We start from the raw sequence: 22,510 nt of genomic DNA, 5'->3' as shown, positions 1-22,510 counted from the left end.
CCTGCCTCTGCCTCCCGAGTGCTGGGATTAAAGGTGTGTGCCACCACAGCTGGCCCTAAAGTATTTTTTAAAGTGATAAAAATCAAAGAAGAGCCAGGCATGGTGGTGCACGCCTGTAGTCCCAGCACTCAGGAGGCAGAGGCAGGCAGATCTCTGTGACTTCAAGGCCAGCCTGGCCTACCTAGTGAGTTCCTGGAAAGCTGGGCTACAGGGAGACCCTTTTTCAAAAAAACCGAAAAAAAAAAAAAAAAAATCAAAGAAGAAACTGTAGAGACAGATCAAGATTTACCCCCTAAAAACGTGCTTTACTAGAGGTTTTCCTGAATTCTCAGTGATGGTTTATTCTTTTCATATTTAAACTGTTCTAGAATACAGAAAAAGAGAGCAATGTTCCCACTTTGTGCAATGGGGCTAATATTCCCTGATATTAAAATTTTAAGCACTAAAATTTAAAATGATATAAAGCTCAAAATGAGCAAGCTTGAGGGTATGACCTGGAGAGCTGACTCAGTGGTTAAGAACACTTGCTGCTCTTCTGGATGACCTGAGTTCCATTCCCAGCACCTATGTTAGACGGCCTGCAATCACCTGTAACTCTGGCCCCAGGGGATTGACACCCTCTTCTGATCTCCTTGGGCACCAGAATACATGTAGCTGCGGTATATACAAACATAGACACAGATACACACAAACATAGACACAGATACACACACACACACACACACACACACACACACACACACAAAGTCATTAAAAAATAAATAGCAGCCAGGCGTGGTGGCGCACGCCTTTAATCCCAGCACTTGGGAGGTAGAGGCAGGCGGATCTCTGTGAGTTCAAGGCCAGCCTGGTCTACATAGTGAATTCCAGGACAGCTGGGGCTACAAGGAGACCCTGTCTCAAAAAGACAAAAAAAAAAAAAAAAAAAAAAAAAAAGAAAGAAAAAGCAAGCTGAAAAAAATATTAGCAATGTCTATAGCTAACAAAGGTTTGACAACCTTAGTATTCCAATAGGAAAGAAGGTAAAGGACTCCAAAAGGGAATTCAGGAGAAATACAAATAGGAAGATATTTGTATATTTCAGAAATATATGAAAGATTTATTACTAATAAAAATAGTAAAGGAAGATAGCATATGGCTAACAGAGATTATAAAAAGTAATGTAGGTGGAGTTGGGAAGAATATGGGAAAATGGGCTTACACAGTGCTGGATGTGTAAATAACATGATCTTTTAGAAAAAAAAATCTGCTAAAAGATAAGTAACACTGATAATAAATTAGGATGTGTAGTATACACATTGGTCCCTGATTCTAACTCAAGCAACTCATCCTTTGAGACTACTAAAAAGGGACTCACAAACCACAGCAACTTGAAATAAAATACTAGAAACATAAATATTGATTAAATTACAGTACAGCTGCACACTAGGCTACCAGTAGTTTTTCTTAAGTAGCATAGCGTTCATAATACTTTTTAAAAAGCATTAATACTATTTATTTATTATTTATTTATTTATTTAATCTTTTTTCAGACACGGTCTCCCTGTAGCCCCAGCTGGCCTGGAATTCACTATGTAGACCAGGCTGGCCTTGAACTCACAAAGATCTGCCTGCTGGGATTAAAGGCATGCCCCACCATGCCCAGCCAGCATTAATACTTTTTAAAAAGCCTATTATTGTTTAGAAATGTGATCAGTATGTATATGTATAAGGGGGTATGTATAGTTTATGCATATAGAGAGTAATCTGGATGGTTCATATTTTGTTTATAGTTGCTACTTAACACAATGATGAGAGAAGGAATAAAGACAATTTTTTAATTTTATACTTCCCTGTATTATTTGTACTTGTCCTAATGCTGTAGACCATTTAAAAAAAAAAAAAAGAAAAGAAAAAAGAAAAAAATTAAAGGAAAATCATCTAAGCCTGGCTACTTCAGTCCAAGAGGAACTTGGCTTATAGAATTACCTTTTCCAGGGACTCCTTCTCAGCTCGGAGGTCAGTCAGTTCTTCCTCCAGGGATGTCACTCTGAGTTCCAGTTGTCGCCGGCTCTGCTTTTCACTTTTGAATTTGGAGTTTGCTTGCTGAGAAGTTACTTGGAGCTCTAGGACAGAGGAGCAGAGAGGTTTGGCTGTAGAACCAGAGATGCAGTAGACAATGTGACATCCCAGCAGCTCTTTCAAAGCTGCATGCTTTAATTTCCCAATCCTACCACATAAGCCTCCTTCAGTCACTCCTGAGCATCACCTCCCTGACCTGCTTATCAAGCCCTATGTTGATTCTCTTGCTAACTCATATTTACCCTGAAGAAAGTCACTCCTATATGTATATGCCACCTTCTACACATGCAAAATATAAAAGAAATGTTCTGAACAGTCAGAGATCATCTTGAATGCCGATCGCTCATACAATTCTATTCCCATGACCATGTTACCACACTGGGCATCTTTGTTTAGTGGAGCTCAGGCTCTTTCTCGCTGCCTGGATTAAGATTCTTTTAATGTTCTTGGTAGTTAGGACATTCTACCAAGAATTTACTTCAAAATAGCCCTTCTCAAATAAGGCTTTGAAGGAATTTATCTTTTAATTTAGTATACTAGAACTTATTTGAAAACTTAGGCTCTTGACATAACAGTCACAGAGAACGATCAGAAGGAACTATAAATCTAAAATTTTCAAAATATGTTTGCTCCAGGTGGGCCAAGTGCTGCTCTACAAGGAAAAGGATGGGTCATCTTAGCACTGACACTAGTACTTTTTAGCTTTCTATTGGACAGGGAATTGTCCTTCCACCCACTCTGCCGCTGCTTCCTCTGTCCCTGGCCACTAGTCCCAGTTGCCTTCTATACTGGTTTCATTTCTCTATACCAAGACATGAGTCGACATGCTGGCCTTCACAAACTTCTATCTAACAGCATATCTTGGACACTACCCTGTACCAGGTACTGAAATAACCCTCATACGGAGGAGAATAGAATAGTCTTATAAATGGTGCTTATCAAAGGCTATTCCAATAATGATAAGAATAATGCACTAAGAGATAAGGGACTTTGAAGGACAGTTAAATGGTCTAGAAAAACTGGGAAAACTTCTGAAAGAGGCAGATTTTAGAGAGAGTGAGAGGTAACAGCTGGTGATGGTGAGTACACCAAGCAACGTGACATCACTTTAAACATGGGTATTCCAAAAAAACAGCATGGATGAAAAGCAAAACAAGATGAGCTTGAAGAGCAGCCAGCAGGGTTGTGGTACAGGAGCACTCTGGACAATATAAAAGGAGATGAGCCAAGGGGAGGGGCCATGAGTGCCAGGCTAGAATGTTACGGTCCACTCTTTAGGAAGGAGGAAACCACAGTAGGAAGCATTTCTTTCTTCCAAATCCACTGAGTCATGAGTTAGAACATTTGAGGCCCGTACTAAGTACCAAAGATGTTGATGTAACACTTTCTCAAACAAAGATTAACAATGCAACTCATCAATTCCCACTGAATAGCAGCTCCTCCGGTTCTTTATGTAAAATAATCATGTAATTTTTCTACCAGTCTACCTTGATGCTCAGTCCTTCATGAATGTCATGAGCATTATGCCAGAGGGATTGACAGGAAAGAAATAATTTAACTCCTTTAAATGACAGTGATGCCAGCATCCTCCATTGAGGACATACCTGAGTGTTCTGCTTGTAGCCTGGTGAGCTGGCCCCTGAGGAGATCTGTCTCCTTCAAGTTTTCTGTCAGCTGCACCTGCAGCTCTGTTTCCTTCTTTTGGTGTGCAGTCATTTTCAGCTGCAGGTGAGAGACCTGTGCAGTGGCTGCTGCTAACTCTTCTGTCACCTTGGCCTGAACAAAGGGTGACATCACTTTAGACATAGATATTTCAAGTGCTGATTCAGTCGCCCATGTCTTTAAGCTGATGGAACTGCTAGACAGAAGGGAGATAAAGCCACTTTCAACCTGTATTGGGCCAAATTCAAGCTAAGGGTTAGGCCTGTGGAGGCCAGAGGAAAGTGTTGGATCCCCTGGAGCTGGAGTTACAGGCAGTTGTAAGCTACCTCACATGGGTGCTAGGAACTAAACTCAGGTCCTCTGGAAAAGCAGGAAGTACACTGCACTTAATTATTAAGCCATCTCTCTAGTCCTATACAGAAATATTTTTTCCTAGCATGTCTTTAATCTCAGCATTCAGGAATCAGAAACAGGTGGATCTCTGTGAGTTTAGGAGTTTGAGGACAGCTGGTTTATGAAGTGAGTTCCAGGCCAGCCAAGGCTTCACAGTGAGACCCCCTCACTAACTCAAAAAAAAAAAAAAGAAAGGAGATATCCCCACCCCCACCCCCAGGAGCTGGTGAGATGGCTGAGCAGAAAAAAAAAAAAAAAAAAAAAGGGAATACCCCCCCCCCCCCCCCCGGGAGCGGGGGAATTGGCGGAGAAAAAAAAAAAAAAAAAAAACTGCCACACAAACTGATAACCTAAGTCTGATCCCCAGGACCCATATGATAGAAGGAGAAAACTGACTCCCTCAGGTTGTCTTCTGACCTCCACATATGCACTGTGGTATGTGTGCCTTAGCACAATGTGCCCCTCTCACAATAAATACATAAAAATTTAACAAAGAGAAATATTTTCTCAATATTTTCTTTCTATAAAGTGAGTCGTTATATAAATACGAATGATTCTCCCCACCTTTCAGATAGAAAAGGAGATACGCTATATTTTCTCTATTAGCAAACATAGGTTTTCCTCCTGGCCCTCTTCTTTAAAGAGTTCATATTGTATTCTGTGAATGTACAATAAGTTATTTTCGACTGCAGGACACTTGGCTTGTTTCTGGCCACATTTCATTACATAAGACACCAGTGAATGATCTTGGACCCACTGTCAGTTCACTTGTCTGCACCAGGACTTTGAGGAGACTCCTAGATGCAGAATTGCTAGATCAAAGTAAAAGCTTCTGCAGCTTTTACTTTCTACACTCTTACCTGATTCACTAACCCTTGCCAAAATTTCAATTTCTAACCAGTCTGATGAGAAATGGTATTCACGCCATTTTCTATTTTTTCTATATTCTCAGGTAACTTATGATGAAGCTGGTGACTATCCTGAAAGTATCAGATGAGATTCTGAATATTGGGGATGAAGATAACGATGATTATAAGGGCAATCAACTAAAGGACAGACATGGGCTAGAGAGCTGGTTCAGTGGATTATGGTTGGTTTATGTTTTGTTTATTAATTTTCAGAATGAACAGATGCAACTATTAAGTAGGAAAAGACTATGTGTGGATATGTACATGTATGTAGGTGTACATGTATAGTTACAGATACAATTACAATATTTTAAAAATCATTAGGAGGCTAGCCAGTATCAGTGGGAAAGGAAATAGACAGAAGCCTACACAGTGGATGGCAGGACTCTCTGATTTCCACCCTGGGACAATATCTGCTGTTGAGGTGGAAAATTGGGAAAAGAAAGCAAGGACAGGAAGAGCCAAGAATTCAGAAAGACAAAAGAGCATTCAAATTAGCAGCACAGAGATAGTATCACAAAAAAACTGGCAATCTGATATGAGAAAAAAGACAGCTAGTTGAAAATGAGAACCAGAGTATAGTCTTTTCTACTTTTGGCACCTCAATTTATCACTTTTTAAAATAAGTAGATTAGACTCAATGACCTCTAGTAGCTCTTCCAGTTTTAATCATTACTTTATAAGAAAATATTAACTCTATCACAGAAAAAAATAGTTCTGTTTACTATTCATTGAGCACTTAACCATATTTTTCTGAGCAGTGTTTGAAGACAGCGAACTGCCTCCAGTGATGAAAGGAACTGCTGATCTCCCTTTTAGAGAGATCATAGGGAAACTGCTAAAGAAGTAGATCATCAGAAAGAGAGGCACGTATCTATAACTGCAACACCTGAAAGGCTAAGGCAAGAAGTTAGAGAGTGTGAGGCCAGTTCAGGCTACACAGAAAAACCCTGTCTGAACAAACCTGGGCAACATAAGGAGACCCTATATGAACAAACAAACAATGAAAACAACATTTATGCCACGTGTAGTGGCGCACACCTTTAATCCCAGTACTTCGGAGGCAGAGGCAGGTGGATCTCTGTGAGTTCAAGGCCAGCCTGGTCTACATAGTGAGTTCCAGGACAGCTGGGGCTACAGGGAGACCCTGTCTCAAATAGACCGAAAAAAAAAAAATTTACCAGGCAATAGTTAGAGCTTAAAGTTTCACTGAAATGGTGGTGACCAAGTAGAGTACATGGCATCTCAGGACTGAGTCATCAGTCCAGGATTCTCCCTCGAGCAGCAAAGCATGAGATCTACAACATAGTAGAAGTTTGGTAGATGTTAGCTGGGGTTCTGTTTTAGTCCTACTGAGCTGCTTTGGCTATTAAAAATTGAGTACCTGCTGGGCTCAGCACACTTTGCAAGACATCTCTGAAGTTTAGCAACACAGAAACATGTGAGTGGACTAGCAAACAAATTAAAAGTTTGATCAACTGGGCTGGGCTTGGTGACACATGCCTTTAATCCCAGCATTGGGGAGGCAGAAACAGGTGGATCACTGGATGGTCTACTAGCAAGTTCCATGCCAGCTGTAGCTACATAATGAGACCCTGTCTCAAAAAACAAACAAAAAACAAAACAAAAAACAGCAAAGAAAGAGCGTTTGATAAACTCATGAGCCAAACTGGACTACTGCCTATTTTGGGGAACAAAGTTTTCTGGAACACACATGTGTGCTCACGCACACACACACACACACACACACGTGCGCACACACAAAACAGTGATATTCAACATGAGAGTCACCTGTCACATGCAGAGACTGTGACAAAACAGGTGAGTCCTATACCTCTATGGGCACTGGAATCAACAAGAGCTTAGTAAAGGTTTTATCTTGGCTGCATATGACTAAAGTGGAGACTCAGGAGGTGAAAATGAAAAATACATAGTTTTAATCAAGATACCCAAGGGGTTCTGAGGCAGCTAGAGCAGTGCTTGGGCATTACTAATCTACAGAATAAATTACAGGATCATTTTATTCCTGAATAGTAACACTGAAGATAATAGGTTTGGATACTCCACTAGGTCTGGCAGAGGGCTGGGGAGATAATAAAGGAAGGGACAAGAAAATAAAACTAAAATCAGAAAAAGGTGAATAGTAAAAAGCACATTTTGGGCAGAGTTGTGAAGTGGATCAGTAACCCTTGATGCTAATGCTTCCAGGTATCTTCATCTAGGCATTAGCAAGCAGCCACAACAATGGATAGACTGAGAAGTTATGGGAAAGAAATAGTACCCCCGAACAAGAGAGGGCTGTGCAGGGCAAGGCTCTGCTCATCTGAGGACACCTGGTCAAAGACATTACTACTGAAGGTATGGCTAAGCAAGCACAAAAGTTAGCTCAAAACATAACTAAGGAATCCTATTATCAGAATATGAGAAAGTATCCAAATGCCATAAGTTATAAAGTTCATTGTATTCAACTTTTCACGTTTTTAAGGGAAAATCAAAATATATAAACTATTTAAAAATCCCTGAGAAAATACCAGAAAAAGAGTAAAGATTTCCCAGTTGAAGACTGATGACCCAAATAAGAAGGAATCCATTCTGGACAAACAGTGTCTATAGGGCAAGAGGGAAAGTGGGCCAGAATTAGTGAACCCTAACCCAAGGTCACAGCAGGTCAAAAATCATTCTGAAAGGACTAGAGTCACAGTACTTTATTATTTATTTATTTATTTTAGAGGTTTGTGACAGGTCTCCTGTAGCCCAGGTTTCCTTCAAACTTGCTGAGTGACCTTAAACTCTTGATCTTCCTGCTTCTATCTCCTAAGTGCTGGGATTATAGGCATGTAACACCATGCCCAACTCTATTATCTTATTTTATTTTTTGCTTCATTTGTTTGAGATAGGGTCTCACTATGTGGCCCTGGCTGGCCTGGCACTTGCTATACCTTAGAGGGACTTGAACTCAGAGCAGTCCTCCTGTCTCAAGCTCCCAAGTGTTGTGATTACAGGCATATGCCACCATGCCTGGCTCTAAAGTAGCCCTTCAAAATGCCTGTGGAAGACCCAAATGAAAGAACAAACTAAACACAAATAAAGTAGCAAATTAGACAATCTTAAATTCCATGAAAAACAGCATAGACATTTGTTATCTAACATTTTCTTTTGATTTTATCAACAGAATAAATTTAGCTTCTAATAAACTATAATATTCTTACCATAATCAGATTATTAAAACAGGTGATAGGATTTTTTTTTTTTTTTTTTTTTTTGAGTCAGGGTCTCACTATGTAGCTCAGGTTGACCTCGAACAATAGATTCTTCTGCCTTGGCTTGTCAGGTTTTGGGATTACAGGCATTGAACATCACCCCAAATTCAATCATTGCTTTTAAGTCAACTTACTGCAAAGTCAACTTATTCATAAAACAGAAAAGAAGGTGATTAATATATGAAAATCTGTTGGATGATTTCTAGGTCTCTTCTTAATGATAGCAAATATCCTGCTAAAAAGCAACTGAGAAGCTCACATGCAGGACCACTCCTCAGCTTAACATATCCCGACCTGGGTCTTCCTCTGCCCAGTTACTTTACCTTCTCTTGTTCAGCATGCAATACTCTTGCCTGTGTGTTTTCTGTGGCTGTCTGAAGTGAGTTGTTCCTCTTCTCCATCATCAGGTTACTCTGTTCAACATACCTGAGACAGAAATAAAGAAAAGCATTTATGAGGCATTTTATGTTTGACAGGCACAACCCAACCCACACTCAGTCCTCAACAACATTGCTCTACACCTTCATCAAAAACAATCTGAAAGCCCTTTGCATTCCTGAGACCCGCAGTGATTAATCAAAGGGTGTGTGGTGATGAGGGGGGGTGAGGGAGGATAGAGAAAGGACTAAGAAGACTCTATGGAGGAGAGAAGAAAAACCCCACTTTTCTGATCCTGGTATGTGAGACATAAGAGACACTGAACAAGAGAAATATGGAAGAACAATTTTTTAAAAGTAAAACCTTGTTGACACTTGTTCTTCTGACCACATTTATGCTCTCAAAAGTTCAGAAAGATCAATTGAAAATTATAAAATGTCATGTTTTATGTGAAAATCAGTGGGGCCTTGGCTAAGTTCTGGTTGACAAAATAGAGTCAGCCTACACAGAAAAGAGCTGACACCAGAGTTTTCTAAGTAACACCATTTTCAGAGATGAGGACTGTAGACCTACAGAAATAAGCAGAATCCCCACAGGTACACAATAAAGGAAGGGCAGAACTGGGGGCAAACACAGGTCCTTCTTATACCATGACCACTGGAGCTCATTCTGAGGTTGTAAACAGGTGATAATGTACATGGCAGGCAGGAAATAGAAACATCAGATATGCATAACACAGTGTCCTAAGAAAACATAGCAATTACATATTAAACCCTTGTCCACTCTAGCCAGGCCCCCCCGTACCTGCCATTACCTCTGATTTCGTTCAATTAGCTCACTGATCTTGTCATTTTGTTCTTCTATCCGGTTGCTCTTCTCAAGGAGCTCCTGCTTCAATCTTTCATTTTCCTAAATCCAAACATACGATAGTCAAGGTAAGTGTCTTAAAAGTGCCATATAAAGGCCAGGTGTGGTGGCACATGTCTTTAATCCCAGCACTTAGGAAGCAGAGGCAGGCAGATCTCTGTGAATTCAAGGCCAGCCTGGTCTACATAGCAAGTTCCAGGTCAGCTGGGGCTACAGGGAGACCCTGTCTCAAAACAAACAAACAAACCAACACTGCCCCCCTAAAAAGTGCCATATAAGTGTCTTGAAAGTTCTGCTTCCTAGCCAAGTGTGGTAATGCATGCACCTGTAATCCCAGCACTCAGGAGGCAGAGGCAGATGGATCTCAGTGAGTTCAAGATCAGCCTGGTCTACATAGTGAGTTCTAGGCCAGCTGGTGCTACAGGGAAACCTTGTCTCAAAAAGACCAAAACAAAACAAAACAAAAAGGAGAGAAAGTTCCTTTTGCTTCCTGTCTGCTACTTTCACTTCCTGTCTGTTCTCTGCTTCCTGTCTTCAGCTGTGCTACCATGTGCTGCTGTGACTGGCTATATCCCTTCAAACTGTAAGACGAAAGAACTTGAACTGATAGGTGGCTGCGGTAGCATATTTTGAAACAAAACACTACAACTTATTTCCAAATATGACTATTAAAATAACATATCAAATTATACCCGATGGACTAAAATCACTACATCAAATAGGCTGAATGTTTAAATGGACATAAAAAGAAGTGAGATTCTCAAACAGGACCCAAAAGCAATGTTCTGACTATATACAGTATAAGTCACATAATATACTATACTCCATAATGCACAGTCACTATACTATATACTATATGTAGCATGTATAAAAAATAGCACAATAGAGCTTAGGATAAGACAGCATAGCATGCTATATTGTAATTAAACACAGTTGTAGTTTGAATGCAAAATGTCACCCATAAGTTCATGTGTTTGAACACTTGGTCCCCAGATGGGACACGGAGGAGGGGTGCAATTAGAAGTGGATCACTGAGGGTAGGCCTTAAGCTTTCCTAGCCAGGTTTCACTTCCTGTGTTCTCTCTGCTTCCTAACTGCAGGCTTAATGTGACCAATGGCCTCAACCTCTACCACCATACGTTCTCCACCATGAAGGTCTGTATCCCCTCAGACTGTGAAACAAAATAAACCTTAAGCTGACTCTTGTAAGGTATTTTGTCACAGCAGTAAGAAAAGTAATTAATACAAAAGTTTAAGTCATGAGGCCCAAATTAAGCCATAATAGTTTTTCTAGAGATTTCTAAATTAATTGTATTCAACACATGTTCTCTATTTGAGGGGTGAGTGGCAGATTTTAGACAGTAGCACATCTGGCAAGGGAAGTACAGACAAGCTCTCAGGCTGAGTGCCGTGTTCTTCGTCACCCTTACCTGAATGATCCGCTGGATGTTGCTCATAATCATGCTTGTTTCCATGGTAACTGACATGCTAGGAAGATGCATGGAATTGCCAGCACTATGCTTCTGTAACTCATCAACCTGCCCCAGGGGAGCCAGAAAGACCTTATGAGAATGTTTAAAATAGAGAGATGCAATTTACCTAACTACAACCAGTTTTCGAGTGGGACAATATCTAAATGTAAGCTATTTGGCTCCTGCTAACTTGATCCTCAAGTAAAGATAACTGCCCCTGGGGGAAGAGGGGGGCAGTTAAGCACTGTGACTCTGAAAATTAAAGTGAAGTTTACAAAGAAGAGAGCAGTTCTGGCTGCTTCTTGTTTATACTCAACTTACCATTCCACTTCCTTTTTTTAAAAAATTTTTTTTGTTATTACAATTTCATGCATGTAAATGATGTATGTTGATCATAGCCACCCCCTCTTTAAAAAAATACCATGTAGGGGCTGGAGAGATGGCTCAGCAGTTAAGAGCACTGACTGCTCTTGCAGAGGACCCGAGTTCAATTCTATTCCCAGCACCCACATGGCAGCTATGAACCATCCTTAACTCCAGTTCCAGGGGAATCCGAAGCCCTCTTCTGACCTCTGCAGCACTGCACAACACAGGTGCACTCACATACATGCAGGCAATACACTCACACATAAAATAAAAATAATAAAATATAAAAAATACTATGTATTTTATTTATTTAAAATAGTCTATTCATTATTATTGTGTATATGTACAATATGTGTGAGGGCAGGGGTGTATGCACATGCCCCAAAGCATGTGTAGAAGTCAGAAGACAACTTACTGGACCATGAATTCTGGGGGTCAATCTAGGGTTGTCAGGCTTGTTCAGTGCTTCCTGCAGAGGTATCTCACCAGCCCAACCAACCCCATTTTCAACAATAGCGCCCCAACTCTGGTTCAGTCACCTTAGTCACAAGATGATCCATTTTATCAGCCATTTTGCTGACTGCCATTCGAATTTCAGTGTTATGTTGCCGGGTTTCAGTCATGAGAAAGGACATCATGTCACCTGATCCTAAAGAGACATAAACCGAAAAGAAATGTATAAAATTAAAAACACGAAATTGTACGTGGAAAAGCCAAAGACAGTTTTAGCAGGAGAGAGCGAAAGGAATCCTTTCATGTACTAGGAAATAGGATAGGTGATTTCACACTGTCAGAAGACAAAGAGGTTAAAAGAGACAAAAGAGCTCCCAAGCTAACAATAATCATATTATATTTCTGCAAAATGCATCAAGCGCTACAGTCTGGCCCAAGGGCACACTGGTCCAAGCATGCTCACTTGGAATACTATAATTCTGATGGCTTGCATTTCTTCCCTGTTCACATAACTGCATCCCAGGCATTGTACAGGCACCAGGGATACAACCAGGAATAAAATGTGGTTCCAGATCTTAATGAGTTTCACTAAGGAAACTGACATGTAAACAAATCATCACAACAGCTGGATGTGATGGCCCATGACTGCAATCCCAGCATTTGGAATACAGGCAAGAGAATCCAGAGTTCAAGATCAGCCTGGGCTACATGAGGCTGTCTCAATTTTTTTTCCCTTTGGTCTGGAGAGATATTTCAGTGGTTAAGAGCACTGGCTGTTCTTGCAGAGGACCGGAGTTCAGTTCCTAGCATCCACATGGTGGTTAACAACCATCAGTAACTCCAGTTCCAGGAGATCCAATGCCCTCTTCTGGCTTCTGTGGGCATTGTACAATATGGATACACTTACATGCAGAACAAAACATTCATACATATAAAGTAAAAAAAATTATTTTTAAAGTTTTTCAAGTACAGAAAATAGACCATGCATAAAGTACAAAAGTAGCACCTTAAAAGTAGTATGAACGAACCCTTTGTAGACATTCATATATACCTGTGTCCATGAGAGCAGTAGATGGAGAGAGGATGATAGCCAGAGGAAATGACAATTTGGAGGGATGTAAAAGTGTTTCCCAGATGGAAAAGGGAGGGGCTCCAGACAAAGGCTGCATTCAGGAAGCCCTTCCCACTCCAGAACACAATCTAGGCTATAGGATATATTTGCTTCCTCTTGCCACTGTTCTAGTGTCAAGGTGATTACTGATAGATAAAGTAGCCTATGGATGAATCCGGTTGATCAGGAGAAAGAACCAGGACACAGAAAAAACTCCATTGGAATACAGTTTATTACAAAGGAACACATGGGACAGATTCCCTTCCAGGCAGGGAAAATGTCTCCCCGGGTCCCTCTGAGCTGGGGTCTTTTAAAGGGGTAGGCTTCTGCTTCCCGCAGAAGGCAGGAAGATATATATATATTTTAAATTGGGTGTGGGGGGGAAGCGGGAGAGTGGGTTGTTAAAACCTGCTCCCTTCCATCTGTCAGCCAGGATCTGGATCAGGAAGTGTTTGTTTTTGTCCTCTTAAGATAAGGGAAAAACTGCTGTGCTGAAGCGGCTCCTGAGATCTCTGGTTAAAAGGTGGAATCTGTTTATCTTGTCTTCGGAGATCAAAGGAAAAGCAAGCTGCCTTTTAGAAGAGTCTGCTTCTCTTGACTTTAAAGACCAGGGTGCTTATCAACTCAGTTCCCTTTTCTCAGGGGGCTTGCTTGCGAGGTCTGTGAGGCCCTGTTGGTGAGGAGGCAGGGCTATCTGAACCTTAACAATGACCACACAAAAAATAAACGGTAGACCAATGCAGGATACCAACAGAGCTGTGGACATTTCATTTGCTTTCTTTACAAAGACACCTCTACTTGCACATGCACACAAAATAAACACAAAGTTACCCAAGTAACAGGGAAGGACAGTTTCCTATTTCCTACCATCTGGAGTTTAATGACCTCAGAGAGGACAGCTACCTTTCACTTTGTTCCACTTCGTATTGTTTGACATTTTCATTAAAGTACATTACCTTCATAATCTATAAATTTTAGCAAACTTGTTTTCTTTTGAGTTACTCAATACCCACACCAGTCCTCGTGTGTCCTCCCAGTCTCCTCCAATGTCTGCTCTTCTATCTGCTGCTAGTCAGACACTGTTCTAGTTCTATCTGTTCCAGTCACCCTGACAGAAGAATTAAAAGGGCTAGTAGAAAAACATGGAAGGAAAAGACCAGAAAGTGGGCACAAAAGGACTTTGGGGGATAATGGAAATGTTCTAAAAGTGAATTGTCATGATAGATGTACAACTCTGAAATTTTTCTTAAGGAAAAAGTCTTGGGTGCTGGGGAGATGCTCAGTGGGTAAAAGTACTTGCATGAGGACCTGAGTTCAAATCCCCAGCACCTGTATTAAAAATAACAAAAGAAGCTGAGCATGGTTGTGCTTATCTATAACCCCAGCATTGGGAGTGAGGGGTGTAGACACAAGTGGAACCCAAGAGTTCATTGGCCAGACAGCCTAGTTAAAAGGGCAAGTTTCAGGCCAGGCATGGTGGTGTACGCCTTTAATCCCAGCACTCGGGAGGCAGAGGAAGGCGGATCTCTGTGAGTTCAAGGCCAGCCTGGTCCACATAGTGAGTTCCAGGACAGCTGGGGCTACAGGGAGACCCTGTCTCAAAAAGACCAAAAAAAGGGGGGGGCAAGTTTCTGGTTCACTGAAAGACCCTGTACTTAGAAGATAAGCTGGAGTGCAACAGAGGAAGACATCCAATGTCCTGCTCTGTCCTCTGCATGCATATACACAGGTGCACATATAGCACATTCACATGCATGCACCACACACACAAACTACACACACATACACTTAAAAAAATCTTTGAGTTGTATAATTAAATCATTTATATAGCATATAAATTACATTTCAATCAAGATGCTAAAAAAATGAAAAGAGGGGCTGGAGAGATGGCTCAGTGGTTAAGAACACTGTTTGTTCTTATAGAAGACCCGGGTTCGAATCCCAGCACCCACATGGCAGCTAAAACTGTCCAGTCCACTCCAGTTCCAGGGGATCCGACAGCCTCTTCTGACCTCTGCGGGCATTGCAGGACACAGGTGCACTTACCTACATGCAGGAATACACACATACACATAAAATAAAAATAATAAATAAAATTTTTTAAAAAAAGAAAAGAGTAGAGCTGTTGGAGTAAGAATGAAAACAGGATGAGAGAGCAGGGTAGAAGATGAGAGACAGGGTTATTCCGTACCTTGAAAGTGGGGAGCCTGGGAGAGTGGTGCTGGGTACAAGGGCCGAACAGGCTGCAGCTGCGAGGTGACTGAGGATGCCTGGGAATACGAGTAGGCCTGCACACCTGCATAGGGCTGACAGAGTGATACATTACTTGCTTGGTTTCCTAAGTTGGAATGAAGTGAAGAAGCAGGGAGGAGACTCAAAATTATTGAAGCTGGAGATCATGAGATCAGGGTTAGGCAGAGCTGCCTATGGGACTTGGCAGTACCTGGTCACTCAAGTCCTATACAGAATCTGAGGAATCAGAGATCACTACCCAGACCTCTGGCAATTTGATTTAATGAAGTCGGAGTTCATACCTGTATTTTAGTAAGTTTTAAAATGAAGCAAATCCTATTTAGTTTCTTCTGAGGCAAAAAGATGCATTCACTGAGATTCCAAACTAAGCCAGTCACATTCCAAAGGATGCCTCTGCTCTGCAATATTCTTTTTTTTTTTTTTGGTCTTTTTGAGACAGGATCTCTCTGTAGCCCCAGCTGTCTGCACATGTGTGTGTAGTGCCAGAAAAGGGCATCAAATCTCTTGGAGCTAGAGTTGCCAGATGTGGGTGCTGGGACCTAAACTCAGCTCCTCAGGAAGACCACTAAAGTGCTATTAACTGCTGAGCCATTGCTCCAGCCCCTAGATTCTTTTTTGTTTTGTGTTTGATTTTTGAGAGATGATTTCATGTAGCTCACGCAAGCCTTGAATTCACTATATGGCTGAGGATGCCCTTGAACTCCTGATGCTCCTACTTCCAGTTCCCTAGTGCTGAGATTACAGGCCCGTGTACCATGCCTACTCGCCCTGCTGGATGCTCATCTGGGTGACTAGGAGCTTCATTTTTCCTGAACTTCAGTCACCTCAATTGTGAAGGGAAGATAATATCACTTTGTTAAATAAACTAAATGAAATGATACAGGCAAAGTCCCTAACAAATGGAAAATTCAGTGTCTGGTAGAAAGTAAATGCTCACTAAACATTAGCTATCATTTTAATAAGGAGAGATATTCATCTCCAATAGGAAATCCTGCTTATTTCCAGGGACAATATAATGATTTAGACATTATTTAATTTAAAAAAACAATCTTAGTTTCTGACAGAGTAATTATCCATTGGGGGAGACTGTTTAGGTTTTGATATTCCTTATCCTAGTGGACCAATGTCTGCCCACCATGGCTCCCACCTCTCCATTAAGAATCACCAAGGGGAGCTAGAGAGATAGCTGTTAGGGAACTGCTTACTGAGCAAACATGAGGATCCTCAAGACCTTCATAAAAGCCAGGCCCTGCAGCACACATCTATAACCTCAGCACTGGGAGACAGGAGGGGAGAGGCGGATCCCTGAAACTCAATGAGCTACAGGTTCAGAAAAACATTCTGTCTCATAAAATAAGGTGTGGAGTGATCAAGGAAGACACCTGACATTGATTTCTGACACACACACACACACACACACACACACACACACACACACACACACCTGCATGCACACCCACACAAACACATGCATACACTACATACATGTGCACACATATATGAACATGTACATGTACCACACACACTATTACCAAAGAAGTTAAAGGTTCTGCTGTCACTGGGAGTATGTCCCACCCATCAAGTGTGCTCAGGCAGATGAAACAGTCTATGACCCTGGCAGTCAGTCAGTAGAGGCAGACAGGCTACTGTCACTGCCTTCTATGATAACAGAAAAATCTACTTAAAGAAACCACTTTTAGGGGACAATAGTCCAGCTTCCATCCTCAATCCACAAGATGCTCTGTTGAGTATAATACGGAATGTTAGCTTATTAGCTCTTTCATAGAAAGGCAATCAGAAGATATGAATATACCAGCACTGGCCCTTCACTGTGTGTGCTGCCTGGGTCTCTGCTAGGCCCAAGCCTTGTACTAGGTACTTCGCTTATTCTTGTACTTAATTTTCATAGACCTTGTAAATGGGGAACTCTGTGTAGTTTAGGGATAAGAAAGTGGTAATTTAGGGAGGTGGGAAAAAAAATCACAAACTTTGACTCTGGAACTGCTACTATATAAAGAGGAAAGAAGGAATCTTCTTGTATGCTCACAACAAGAAGACAGGAGACTGATAAGAACTGTAACAAATTATCCCCTGTAACTAGAACGGATTTAAAATGAAATTGTTACCTGGAAGGACTGAGCATTTCCAGACACAGCTGAGTGAGAATCAAGGGGTGCAACTTGCATTAAGGCAGCAGAGGGTGTTTGGAGCCCAGAAACAGATGACTGAGATGCTAAGATAAATCAAAACATTTTCACCATTATCCACCTTGCTTCTTGTGTCAACACAAAAACACAACTCTTACCTCAAAGGGGATAAGAGATAGTTTATTTTGTAGTCAAATATGAATGATCATGACCAGGAACACAGATTTAGGTCACCCCAAATTCCATGTTTTAGCATGGTAACAGTTTCAGTTTTTATGGTAACAGAACAAAAAAAAAAATTCATAAATCAAAACATTGATAGAAATCCTTATGAGTGTGTATCTTGATATAACTGCAGGAACCAGGAAAATGGAAGGAAACCAGGGAGGTAAAGGGAAAGAAGGAACCTGAGAGAGAATAGTAGGAGATAGGTTTTACTAAGGGAGAAATGTGTAAAAAAGGGGTAAAGGGGAAGGGGAGAAGGAGAAAGAACTATGGGAATAAAGGGGAAGAAGGCGCTCAAAAGAGGTGGGACCATAGCAGACAGAAATTATCAAGGGAGAAATGGGGAAAATGGGGACACTTTAAATGGGAAGGGCGGGGAAGGGAGGATAAGACAGGGAGAGAGAGAGGAGAGATAAATAGTGCCTAGCTAGTATAAAAAACCAGAGGGAATTGTATTAATCCAAAAACCTATTGAAAAATTATACATACAATATCCCTACATGAGTCCATGAGTCTAGCTGAAGACCACATGACAAGAAACAGTACCAGACAGGAGAAACCTTCCTTTTAGTTGTTGGCCAGGGTAGTCCAAGAGACTCCCAAAATTACATATGCTATTGCCACAGTCCTTGATTGCCTCCCAGAACTTGATGGTAAGATCTATTGCTAAAGACAGGACATACTTTGGACACCCAATTTGGAGCGACCGAGCTGGAACTAACCTGGAAGCCCCCTCCCCTGAAGGCCAGCTCTCATAGCTTTGGAGAGCACTAGGCAAGCTGGTAAGGAAGAACAACAATCCATGATCCAACCCTAGCTTCAAGGCCTAAAAATCACATCAGTGACCAGCACAGCAAACGACATTGGTGCAGTAGTGGCATTTTTATCTTGGGGGTAATCAACAGCTACCTAATTGGACTTAAAGTCCACTCAATGGGAGGAAGCTCATGTCTGGTACTGTAAACCTAGCCAAATACACATAGCTGGAGAGGTCATAGATCTTGGAGAAAAACAAAGGCTTTCATATCCCTAGATAAATGTAATTTCTTACTATGTGCAAAATGTGGATCCTTAAATTTATAGACAAGTATCCCAGTCATCACCCATCAAAGTAGCTTCTTTTTCAACAGACAGAGATTAACACACTGGTCACACACAGAGCTTCTCTGTGAACTGCCCAAGCACATCTAGGATGCAACCTCTACAACCTAAGATTCATAGAACATAGAACAAGGGATGAAGAGAACATTAATGTATCTTTCAATTCTCATCAATGAAGCTCCCTCATGCAACAGAGGGCCAGGAACACAAAAGGCCACAAATGGCCAAAATGCAAAGAATAAAAGTCAGCAGAGTGTGGATCTTTGGATAGGTCTCCTATATTGAGATCCACCCATCCAGGGCTCAGGGACCATTGAAGAGGGGGAGAAAAGATTTTAAGAGCCAGGGAGGAGGTGCATGACCATACAGAGATAGTCCTACAGGCACCTAGGACCCTCCTCATACAAACCTACAGCAATGTTGTCAGCATGCATAAGACCCATGCAAACTTAGGCAGACAAAAACCCAGCACAGAACTGTGGAAATGAACAGCAAGCCCCATTTTAACTTAACTGATTAAGTTAAAAAGCAAGCCCCAATCTTAGTCGAAGAATTATTGGCAGCTAATTGCTGCTGGGTGAAGAAGAGCTGATCTTCTTAAAGAGAGAGACTCTAGATTGGCTGACGTTTTAAACCCTGGCAGATGAACTTGCACTAAGGGACATCTCAGGACACTAACTTTACATAATAGGCCTTAATACAAATGACAGAATATATGAACTCCAGGGGGGGAGGGAGCTATGGGAGGGTGCCAAAGGGAAAGGGGGAAGGGGATATAAAGATGATTTTATGTATAAAATACACAAAAATTCAATAATTTTTTTTAAAAAATCTGGTTCTTCTTGGGCTAGGAAGATAGCTCCCCAGAACCCATGTTTAAAAGAAAAAAATAGATTGGTGGAAACATCAGGCAGGCAGGTTCCAGAAAAACAGTTACAGACCTCATATGCTATCTGACCACATTCTTAGCTGTTTCTCTCTACATTCCAAAGGATTTATTTAATAGCTACAAAGATGTTAGGTGACTTACAGACGAAGCCAATAAATGGCCATTAAGGTACTAAACATAGCCCAAGGCAAATCATAATTAGGCTCTGGACCTGTAACATTCCAACCTTTCCACAATCACTGAAGTTCTAATCAGTTCATCAGCCTTGTAAAAGGTTTGGTGTAAAGCACAGTTCTTTCCAGGACTTTCCTTCACACTTGATGCAAGTCTAACCTGACAATCCATGCTTCAAACCTGACCACTTAATTTACCTAATCTCCTAAAACCAGCTTACTGGCATCCCAGCAATGGGACCTTGAAAGGAAATGGTGTTCCCTTGTGCATCTGGCTCAGCCGACAGGAAGTGCAAAACAGCACATAGGGAGATGACTCAAAAGCTGAGTGCAGACTTCCAAAACTGATAATGCAACACAACAGAAATCACAACGAATGGGCCTAATACATCTCTGAGTCTGAAATGTTCTGCCCAGGGACAAACTAACAAGTTTTCCTCTCCAATCCAGGCCCAAGTACTAACAATGCAAGCCAGCAATTTAAAGAGGAGTGATGATAATTTTCATATTGATCCAACTCAAGGGCAGAGAGCCTTACAGAGGTTGTGTTCTTACCCTGTGAGGTCATCTGTGGTAACACTGGATGAACTGGCTGAAGAGACGGCTGGATGGAAGGCAGCACCAGGGACTGCCCAGCTCCTCGAACAGCACTTACATCCTGAAATGGGCAGAAGACTTGGTCACTGTGTGTAATCCTTTAACTGTAGACAGAGGAGACCGTCTCTAACTGCTTGCAACACAGGGTTTCTAGGGAAAAAAGAGGAAGGAAAGAGCCAGAAAGCCAAGAGTTGTGGGGGGGAGGCAATCATGCAAGAGAGGGAGAGCCTTTTTCCTTCAAATCATATCAAATAATTAAATACAGTTAATTCATAGAAATGTTCAAAGTTGTCCATGTTTTATCATTTGAAGCAGCCAAACTGACAACTCTCCAGAATATACCATTTCTCAAACCAGCACCTACCTTCAGACTGATCTAATCTGTTGCCAGGAACAATCCAACCTCTCCTCTTCTATCAAATAATCTCCACAGACCTCAGAGAAGCCACAGAAATAGGGCCAAGGACTCCCTGCACAGCACTGGCATGCTAGTTTAGGATAATATGTGTTCAGAATATTTGCCCTCATTCTTAAAGCTTTTTTTAAACTAAATAGAATAAATAATGCAATTCTAAATGAAGTTTCTCTATACCTTCCTGTTTTATACAAGAAACAGGAACTCTTGAAATACAGTAACAGTGGCTGACTGTAATCTACTATGCTGTGCGCCAATGGCTACAATCTCTTGGTCATTCTTTTACTTTAGAACTTGCCTCATCTCCTAATATTTCTTTCTGGAAAAATAAGCCAACTTTTAGATTATTACAGATTTCTAAATCAACTTAAATAACTAACAGAAGAGCAAAAGGAATTATGATAAATCTGCATAAAAGAACACTGGGTTAACCTTAAAAGGTAATAATGCCTTCTTTATATTGCTGATATTTACATAAATATTTATGATATGACATTAAGTTAAAAAGTCAGTTTACAAAGCAATGTATAAAGAAAAATGTCCCTTTGTTAAGCACATTCTTCTTTCTTCATATTTTACATTATTATACAACTAAGTAGCTATACATTTAAAAAAATTTTATTTGTTGTTTTTATTTTATGTATGAATGCATTGCCTGTATGCACACGAGTGCACCCATGTCGTGCAATGCCATAGAGGTCAGAAGAGGGCCTCGGATTCCCCTGGAACTGGAGTTAAGGACGATCTGTAGCCACCATGTGGGTGCTGGGAATCAAACCCGGGTCCTCTGCAAGAGCAGTCAGTGCTTCCAACTGCTGAGCCATCTCTCCAGCTCCCAAGTAGCTATACATTTTTAATGAGACTATATTATTCAAATTTCATTTGCAGAAACCAGGAGAATGATTATAGGACAGTAGGCTTCAGAAAGCCTATCTTCTTTTAAAATGTTACATTTTTTTTCCAAGAAAAATACTAAGCCATATTATAAAAAACAAAGGCTATTTCGGAAATTTTTTTACTCAAAAATCTTTTTCTTCATTTTACATCAAATGAGTCAATCTCTCAGATATTTCTGTTCATTTAAGAAAGAATTGTTGGAGCTGGAGAGATGGCTCTGTGGTTAAGAGCACTGTCTATTCTTGCAGATGACCTGGGTTTGAATCCCAGCACCACATGGAGGCTAACAACTGTCTCTAACTCCAGTTCCAGGGATCCAATACCCTCTTCTGACCTCCGGGGGCACTGCATGACATGGGTGCACTTACATACATGCAGGTTTCACACTCATACACATAAAATAAATAAACAAATTTTAGAAAGAGAGAGAGAGAGAAGGAAAGGAAGGAAGGTAGGTAGGAAGGAGGGAGGGAGGGAGGGAAGGAGGGAAGGATTGTTTTGGAGCTGGAGAGATGGCTCAGTAGTTAAGAGTCCTGGCTGCTCTTGCAGAGGACCCAGGTTCAGTTCCCAGTACCCACGTGGTGTCTAACTATGGTCTATAACTCCAGTTCCAGGAGAATCCAATTCTCTTCTGACCTCTGAGGGCTTGCATGACACAGGTGCACTTACACACATGCAGGCAAAATACTCATAAATACACGTAAAATAAAAAATAATATTTTTTAAAAAAAGGATTGTTGCATTAAATAAGAAGCTAACCACTTGTGTGTGGTGGTGCATGTCTTTAGTCCCAGCATTCAGCTAGTACTAAGGAGAAAGAGACACCTGTGAGATCCAGGCCAGCCTGGTCTACACAGCAAGTGAGTTACAGGCCAGCTGGGG

The 22,510-nt window shown here is 41.1% G+C and overlaps 1 protein-coding gene across 3 annotated transcripts in view; it reads right to left on the bottom strand.

Annotated features, from left to right (window-relative positions):
* Fkbp15 (FKBP prolyl isomerase 15) overlaps positions 1 to 22,510 on the bottom strand; it is a 64,769-nt gene that overhangs the window by 10,557 nt on the left and 31,702 nt on the right. For 2 of the 3 annotated variants that reach the window (XM_029563757.1, XM_008833521.3), the window contains 9 exons: positions 20,275 to 20,377; positions 17,311 to 17,417; positions 15,123 to 15,237; positions 11,907 to 12,016; positions 10,960 to 11,067; positions 9,477 to 9,571; positions 8,608 to 8,710; positions 3,666 to 3,837; positions 1,969 to 2,105 (listed from right to left, as the gene is read on the bottom strand). In XM_029563757.1, the coding sequence (XP_029419617.1) occupies positions 1,969 to 2,105; positions 3,666 to 3,837; positions 8,608 to 8,710; positions 9,477 to 9,571; positions 10,960 to 11,067; positions 11,907 to 12,016; positions 15,123 to 15,237; positions 17,311 to 17,417; positions 20,275 to 20,377 (1,050 nt within the window). The remainder of the gene's footprint in view (positions 1 to 1,968; positions 2,106 to 3,665; positions 3,838 to 8,607; positions 8,711 to 9,476; positions 9,572 to 10,959; positions 11,068 to 11,906; positions 12,017 to 15,122; positions 15,238 to 17,310; positions 17,418 to 20,274; positions 20,378 to 22,510) is intronic. The other variant, XM_029563758.1, reaches the window with a different exon arrangement.

Source organism: Nannospalax galili, unplaced genomic scaffold (assembly GCF_000622305.1).
Source record: "Nannospalax galili isolate Female #2095 unplaced genomic scaffold, S.galili_v1.0 scaffold34, whole genome shotgun sequence".
Taxonomy (NCBI): domain Eukaryota; kingdom Metazoa; phylum Chordata; class Mammalia; order Rodentia; family Spalacidae; genus Nannospalax; species Nannospalax galili.
This window is presented reverse-complemented; position numbering and strand designations above follow the sequence as displayed.